Below are 8,387 nucleotides of genomic sequence, written 5' to 3' on the forward strand. Positions count from 1 at the left end.
ATGCCTGTCAGAGGCTTCTCTTGGCCTTGTAGGGTAAAGTCACACACGAGGTGATGTGTGGGATCAGCTGTCACCCTCCCCTGCACAGTTGCAACCACACAAGGTCAGCATGCATCCCAAAGGCAAACACACCACCCCCTCAAAACACCTTCATAGAATCATAGAATCCTTTGAGTTGGAATGACTGATGAGGGCCATCTTTTTCAACTCGCTTGCAGTGGTCAGGGACGCCACAGCTAGATCAGGTTTCTTTCAATGACTTGGTTTTGCCCTGATTAAACTTAGGTGAGGAGAAGAGAAAACATGGGGTCTGTGATAACTCCTGGCCACAAGAGAACTGTGCTACAATGTGAATCCAAGTTATTGGATTATAGAGGTTTTAAAAATGGAGAAGTTGGCTTGAAGGAGGCCTAAGCACAGGCTCCAAGTCTGTGTTCTGGCTAAAACAGCTTATAGAATGGTGTTGGGCTGGGAATGGGACTGTTCCCCTGACACCTAATCCCTAAAACTTTCTTTGTGGTGATTGTAACTTTTTTTTAAAAAATTATTTTTTTCCTACCGCTTAGAAATGTGTATACTCATCTCCACACCATGCACATGCCTTATCCTTCACCTCCTTGCTGGATCATGCAATAGCCTTAGTGCAGCCTGCAGATTAGCAGCCCAGCACCCTACCTAAGAGCAACCCAAATTATCACTATTTAGCTTCTGTAAAAAACAGGTGTGTACAGAGGCTTGGTGCGATGATTTGTCTTTGGAAAATTCCAGGAATCCACTCCTGCCTTCAAAATGCATACATTACTTTATCCAAAGCTGATGGAGGACGTGTTTGTAGACAGAGATAATATTGATTACTAGACTAAATAATGCTGCTGGAAGAAAAAACATTTTGAGTTGCAAGCCTTTAAGTACTTATTCTGGTAAAGGGAGTGAGAAATCTGAAATCCTCTGTGTTACTTCTGTTTAAATAGCAGCAGATAAGACATTGTAAAGACTTTCAACAACTCCACCCTCTCCCAGGCAGCGTACTCATGTTTGCTAAGCAGGCTGTGGTATCGCATGCACAGAGCAATTGTTAGGAGGCTTAGTGTCAGAACTGCAGATAAGTAGGTGCAGCTCCAGGATCTCCTTGTGACGAGCATCTGCTAAATATTTAGCTTCTGTGATCAAGAGGTGCTTCGTATTTGCTCTATTGTCTTCAACGAGGGTTTTAGGAACTTAACAGTTCTGAAAATTTATTTTATTTTACTTTATTCTTGATAAAATAGGGAATATGTTGCCAGATGAACATTGCAGTAAACCAAAATAACAAAATGTCCTGCTGAAAGAAAAAGGTGAGAGAGGGGATCAGCTGGAAAAAACTTTATTTGTTTTAAGTATGCTAAAGATGTGTCTGAAAAAGTCTGCTTCAGGTTTGTGATCAGATTGCCCCTGTGTAAATTTTTAAGAGGGAGAGGGCACAGCAGATGGACTGGGACTGAAATACCTGATCCTTCTCTATTAAAAACCTGCTGCTGCAAATTTCCTTCTAAAAATGAGGCAAATAACAGAGAACCTACTATAACAGTGGCTCATCTGTTCAGTCATTTGATGTATCTCATTATCGTTGCAGTTACTGGGACTCGGCTTTCTCTTGTGCATGAGCACAATAGTGGCACCATATTGAAATGTGTAAATATATTTGAAGAAAAGATATGAAACACCTCCTCTGTACTGACGACATGATTCACTTAGAATCCATGAAACCCTGAGAAAATGCTGCTGCCATGAGTTCCCAATTGCTTTTGTTCCTCAGCTTGGCTTTAATGTACATACAATTTTATCTAATATATTTGCCTGAGTATTAAAAATGAGTAAATAAAAATTGTCATTTAAACAGTTCCTGCCAATGTCACGTAGTCCTTGCTCACACTTCTATGCCTAAGAGTGATGGTACAGAAATAGATCAGGTTAAGGTCAGTACACGTAGTCCAAATCTGTAACACAGACACTTCTTACTCCTGTCTATGATAGCCCCTCAGTAAAGCTTTTAGGAGGAAATGAAGGCTTCAAGAAGGATAGCGGTAAGGTCATGGACGAGAGCTGCTTTTTCTGGCACCATCTCTACTGTCTCTGTGCCCCTGCCCACTCTAGCTCTTGCAGAATTTCCAGTTCAAGGAGGAAGTGGGCCATTTGGTTACCAGCCCCATGTTAGGTCCCACTGAGTCACATAGCCAGGAGGAGCTGCAGAAATGCTTCACACCATCAGGAAGTATTACCAAGTGGCGCCACTGATATGTGCCACAGCCTTTGGCCCATCACCAGTGTTCCACAGTGCTTTTGCGCCCAAATTCTCTGGTGAATCTGGTGTGTGGAAAACATCTCTTAGGGAAAAGAAAAGAAAAAAAAAAAAAAAAAAAAAAAAAAAGAAAGAAAGAAAGAAACAAATGAAAGGAACTCTATGAATCCAGATGTTGGAATTTTCCAATCCACTTAGCAAGACAAGATAAGCAGGGAATAATCCTTGTTTATATAACGGTGTTGGTTATTTTTTTGTTTTGTTTTGTTTTTTTCCGGTTTTGCTTGATTGTTTTTAAATAAAACCTGCAACCAACAGGCTTTTTTTTTTTTTTCCTTGAGGTTGGTTTGCTCTTTTTCTGAAAGCCACAGTAAGAAATTTCGTGAGACCCCGCATCCCCTCGGGCTGAGTAGAGCGGAGCCGGCCAGAGCCCGCAGGGCCGGCGGTCTTCCACAGGGGGGCGCCATGGTGCCGCCGCGGCGCGCCGCCCCGCGCAGGTGCTGTGGCGGGGCCGTGCTCGGTGCCCCCAGTATCCCAGGGCCCGACGTCCAGCTGGGGAATGGTCCTTCCTCACCCTGCCCAGCGGCTGTCCGTACTTTCTTCAGACCCGGCGGAATAGGCGGAGGATAACACACATCAGCACCTCTTTTTCCACCCAGCGTGTCTTGCGTAGCGGAGCGGCTTAAGGCTGATCTCCGTACCGAATAAAGCAGTGTGGCTATTTATGGACGTGGCTTAAAGAGGAGCAGATCTCATGTACCATGTTCGAAGTTCTTGAAAAACAGCCAAAGTACAGAGGTCAAGTTTCCTGTGCTAAAAGCAACCTAATGGGACACAGGGCTGCAGTGTCATTGGCCAGTGTCTGATGGTAGCTGGAAAACTGGGTCATTGTGTGTTTTGCACTGATTACTGTGCTCAAAATATAAATTATTTTAACTTTTTTATAAGCAATATGGGATCAACTCAAAGGCCCATTGCTCTTTCAGCTGCATGAGCCACCGGGAGCATTACTGTGGGGTTCAGCTCAGGAAGACAAGGGTCAGGCCCCCAATATTGCTCAGAAGATGGTATTATGCATAAGAATATACAGAACTGTAATATCCCCTGGGATGTGACTCTTCATTAGAAATTAAGGGACAATGTAGGCAAAATGATTGTTTTGCAAATTTCCCCAGGGTCTACTTCTAAGAATTTGCAAAAATCCTTGGCAATGCCTAGCCCAACACCAGAGCCTTCAGCAGCTCTTGGGAGTTTTACAGAGTCGTACACCAATAGGCTTTGCCAGTATGCCCATGAAACTGCCTGCTCCTGGAAAAGGATTTAGATTAGATGTTGAGATTCTTTACTCAGAGTGGTGAGGTGCTGGCGCTACTGCCCAGAGAAGCTGTAGTGCCACATCCCTGGGGGCACTTAAGGCCTGGTTGGATGGAGCCCTAGGCAGCTGAGCTGGTGGGGGGCAACCCTACCCATGGCAAAGGGGGTTGAAACTGGATAACCTTTAAGGTTTCTTCTAACCTAAGCCATTCAACAATTCTATGATGTAAGTAGTGATGTCTCAACTGTGAAGAATTCTTTTGCTTAACCAACATTATGAAGCAAAAGTACTTTATAATATAAGTGGGAATATCTCCTTTTATTTTGGGAGAATGTAGGGGATTTAAACATTGATGCTGTTTGATATGCCCATAATTTGATGATCTGCTCTGTAAAAAGTTGATCAGAATCAGAAGATGCCCTCCAGAGCTCTACAGAAGAAAGCAGTGCAATGTGTGCAGATCAAACAGCCCTAGCACAGAAAAGGGATTTATATAGTGGCAAATTGGGCAAAGTACACCTGTATTCTTCTAAACACTCATATGTTATTTTAAATGCTCTTTTGATGTTCAGTCTGCTGCAGCACAACATGAGCAAGTGCTGGCTGGAACCGGTCTGTCATTTTTAAGCTCTTGGGTTCTCTAACATGAGCTGTTACCAACTGCTGGGACCATGTTATCATCACATTTTCCCAGAAGTGTTCACTTCCTTATATTTACTTTTGTTAATATTATAGCTTTTATGTATTTATTCATTTATTTTCCTCCTTGCCATCATAAAACATATTAACTCCTTCTTGTCCATGTAGGGCAAAGAAAACCAAATAGCACTTTACATCCCAGCTGGGACAGTTTTTATCAATTGTAATCAGTTTGTTTTCACCACTGGATTAATAACTCTGCATTTGCACTCCCTTGGTGCTGTGATATCCTCTCCTGTTTATGTGCCCAAGTTTAGACTTCAACTACCTCCGCCACGTTGCTCTTCTTTCTAATAAACTCAGAACAAATGTTGAAAAAGTTAAGCGAGGAGAAAGCATGGCGGCATCATACCTGTATTGAATTTGGGAAGTTAATGGGAATATGTGTATTACCAAGGCCTGGTCCTACAGTCCTCTCTGAAGCAATAACTTACAATTAACTTACATGTCAGCTTTGCCAAAGGTGGAGTGAGGGCAGAAGTCTGCAACAGTTGGCAATGAGGGAGCAAGATGTCAAAAAGTGGCCTTTTTTCCCCCTCACAAATATTTAAATCCATTATTTATGGATACTTTGGATTTGACTCAGTGGGCTTGGGCGGTAGCAATTCTATGGGAGAAAGGGGTGAGAGATATCCCGTGCAGGAATATTTTAGGAATATACACTAGCTTCTTCCTAAGTCTCTAGGAATGGAACGAGGTCAGTGCTGACGTGATGCAGATCTGGGCTTCGCTCCCCTCTGTTGGCCCTCTCTGGGAGAGGAGGCAGCCCACCACCCTCCTTCCCCAAGTTACAAGAAGTTATTACCTGTCAAACAATCTTTCGAAGTAGTTCTTTCAGATGAGATAATAAATATGCAAAAAGGAAAAAAAAAAAAGTCTACTATATAAATGAAAGCGGATTTATAAAATTACAAGTTTAATAGATAAATATAATAAATACTTTATGCATCATAACTCTGGACAACTACATTTAAAGCAAGTATGTTGGCAAGTCACAAAAAAGTCGCATCTCGGCAACTTTGTATTTCATAAAACCACACTGACAGGCATATTACAATGCTACGTATGAGGCTGTATGCTGTAAGTATGTTTAAATCCTGCTCACCTACCGAGTTCACCATGACATATATAGGGGTGCAGTGTACCTTAAATCCTGGAATGTCTTTTCGAACACCGACATGATACTACAGAGAGATGCTCTACTTACTGGGGACAGTGGGGGGAGTTTCAAAGAAAAATACTGGTAAATGACTTCTAGAAAAACTAAAGCATTTCTTAACTTTTTATTGACATTGGCAAATTAAAATAGAATAAATTAACAATATTTTCTCAAAAAAATGTTTTGTACAAAAATACTGTCAAAATTTCCTGAAAAGCTTTCAACACAGTAGTATCTTTTCATGTACGGAATAAACTATATTAGCACAGTGTCAAAATGCTGAAGATAGAAAATAATTAGAACTAAAATAAAAATTAAAAAAAAAAAAAAAAAAAAAAAAGAGAGATGGAAAGAAGACCTGTGAAATGTTTGCCACTAGTCAGCATTCCATCCACACCATATTATTGTCTGTACACATGGGGGAGGGGGAATGGGCAGCAGACTCTAAGTAATAGTATCACTTGTTCTGATCTGGAAAGGTTTGGCCCACATCTGCTAAGCTTCCAGTTTAGCATATCCGAAAAATAAAATAAAATAATGTATTCATTAGCCTGCACTGCGATGCATAGTTAAAAATTAAGCAAGATGGCAGCATTTGTGCAGTAGTATCTGCCCTTCAAAGTTCATGCAACCAACGAATGCCTTTTTCCCTGTTCCCTCAGAATTTAAATGCAGCTCGAGTCACTAGAAACCATCGTTTCCAAAATCCCCAAGATCAAGCAGTTTGCCGAGATTAACATCTATCTGTTCAGCACGGTGGGAGTGATGGGCACGTTCCTGCGAGGAAACCGGGAGAGAGGAAGGGGGCAAACAGCGCCCAAAGGCACAGTTCGATGAGAATGATCCCCGGGGGGACGGGGGAAGGATGGGAGGGAGAGGTGGGGGGGAGAGGACACGTGAATGTCGAGGCTACAAAAATAAGAAGTGGCAGCAATTAAAAAAAAAAAAAAAAAAAAAAAAAAAAAAAAAAAAAAAAAAAAAAAGAGTTTACGCAAGCGCATAGTTTACTCTGCTTTCCAGATTCTCACCTTTTCGGGCAGCGAAAAGTGAGACACCGCGTTGGGGGGAATGTTTTCACTCGCACCGCTAGAAAGTCCTTTGTTTGTTGGAAATGAATCAGCAGCTCACCCTGCTGGGCTGCTGTTTGCAAACGAAGTCCGTCATGAAGTCAAACTCGTTCTGTCCCAACCACAGCTCGGGCAGCTCCTTGATGCGATCCAGCCCCATTTCGATGACTAAGGACATGAGGACCTCCTCGTCGATGAAGTCAGTGTCTATGACATTGGGCGGCAGCATCGCCGCGGGGACGTGGGGCACGGCGGGCGGCAAGCCGCTGCCTCCGCCGCCGTGCTTGGGGTTGCAGTCCCTGAAATGCTGTCCGCCGCCGCTCAGCGGGTGGCCGCCGGGGTGCAAGTCCGGCACGTAGTGGCCGTGCGGGTACGGGTGGTGGCTGAAGTACTGGTTGTTGAGCTTCTGCAACTGCATGCTGGCGCTAAGCTGCCCTCCCGGGCTGCCCACGGGGGGGGCCATGAACTGGGAACCGCTGAAGCGGGCGGGGGGCGGCATGTTGCCGGCCGGGTGCCCCCCTCCCACGCCGCCCGGCCCCATGGCGTGCCGGACCCCGCCGCTCGCGTTCATATTGCCCGCTCCGTAATGTATGTGGTCTCCCATCAGGGCGCTGAAGGCGTGCGGCTGCTGCTGCTGCTGCTGGTGGTGGTGGGGGGCGGCGAACTGCCCCATGCCCAGCCGGTGCGCGGGGTGGTGGTGGAGCCCGCCGGCGCCGTCGGGGAATCGCCCGTGGTTCATGGCCATCATGTGTTCCGCCATCTCCCACCTGGAAAGCGAGCGTGTTAAAGAGAACGCCCCTCGATCACCGGCCCGAGGAAAGCCACCGCGCCGCTCGCTGTCCTCTTTCCAGGGTGAAATCTCCCTACCGCGTCTCTACCGTGGAGTACAAAGGGAGAAACGCGAGCGGCGCCCGCCCTGCGAACGCCCCTCTTCCCTCCGCTCAGCCGGCGCGCGGCGCGCCCGCCCGCTCCAACTTGTGCGCACCATAGGTGGAGTGCGGCACCCGGCACAGCCGCCTCCTCCCGGACGGGGGCCCCGCGCCTCCCGAGCCCTTCGCGTGTCACAAGCGGCGTTCGTTCAAAGGCGCTCCTCCAACTTGCGGAGAGCGAGCAAAGAATCGGGAAGTCCCACCCCGCCGCTGTCAGCAACTTTTGGAATTAAGTCCCAATTAAAAAGAAATAAATTCAGACACCGAGAGGCACAGATAAGGGATTAAGCCGCGCAGCCGAGGAGCACCTTTTCTCGCGTGTTTAAGCGGTCGCATTTTTCCTGCCGCACACAAAAGGGACGCACGGCAGCAGCTGCCCAACCTCCGCACTCACCTCCCGGCTGCTTTCTTCTTTCCCTTCAAAGGTGGCGGTGAAATCAGTCAGCAGCAGTCACCCCGCATAGAGAGCGCTGCCCTCCTCTCCCGGGTTGACGTGACGGCGGGGCTCTGCCGCTGCCGCAGCCCTAGCGCCGCTCCTCACTCCTCTGCGAGGCTCATCGGCACTTGCCAACAATGAGCTGTGTTTCTTACCCAGCTTTGGCCACAGCTAATATAGGATTTCAGAAGGGAGGAGCAAAACCCTCACAGGCAACCAGAAGTAAAACCTGGAGCAAGCGAGGGGGGGGGGAAAAAAAAACAACAACGAAAACCAACCAACACCCAGCGCGCACACATACACGCACACGCAGGGACGCATACACGCGCAGAGCCACGCAGGACAGCATCCAGAGGCCCCACTTCCCCTGATCGGTCCACACGTGTGTTTGTGGGGCTCCCCCGGGAACAAAGCGGGGCTCCGCGGCGGGGAGCGCAGCCCCGGCAATGCTACAGAGGAGGGCGCTGCCCGCCGGCACAGCGCGGCCGCGGACACGCGTGGGGC

The 8,387-nt window shown here is 46.8% G+C and overlaps 1 protein-coding gene across 1 annotated transcript; it reads right to left on the reverse strand.

The window, feature by feature from the left end:
- Positions 1-5,740: 5,740 nt before the first annotated feature.
- On the reverse strand, positions 5,741-8,023 carry CITED2 (Cbp/p300 interacting transactivator with Glu/Asp rich carboxy-terminal domain 2). The gene is made up of 2 exons (XM_042819447.1): positions 7,842-8,023; positions 5,741-7,285 (listed from the first exon to the last, which is right to left on the reverse strand). Exon 2 carries the CDS (start codon positions 7,276-7,278, stop codon positions 6,568-6,570), a length of 711 nt encoding a protein of 236 aa, XP_042675381.1. The 5' UTR covers positions 7,279-7,285; positions 7,842-8,023; the 3' UTR covers positions 5,741-6,567.
- Positions 8,024-8,387: the final 364 nt, after the last annotated feature.

Source organism: Centrocercus urophasianus, unplaced genomic scaffold, assembly GCF_019232065.1.
Source record: "Centrocercus urophasianus isolate 14NV4802_14NV808 unplaced genomic scaffold, USGS_Curo_1.0 seq_10, whole genome shotgun sequence".
Classification (NCBI taxonomy): domain Eukaryota; kingdom Metazoa; phylum Chordata; class Aves; order Galliformes; family Phasianidae; genus Centrocercus; species Centrocercus urophasianus.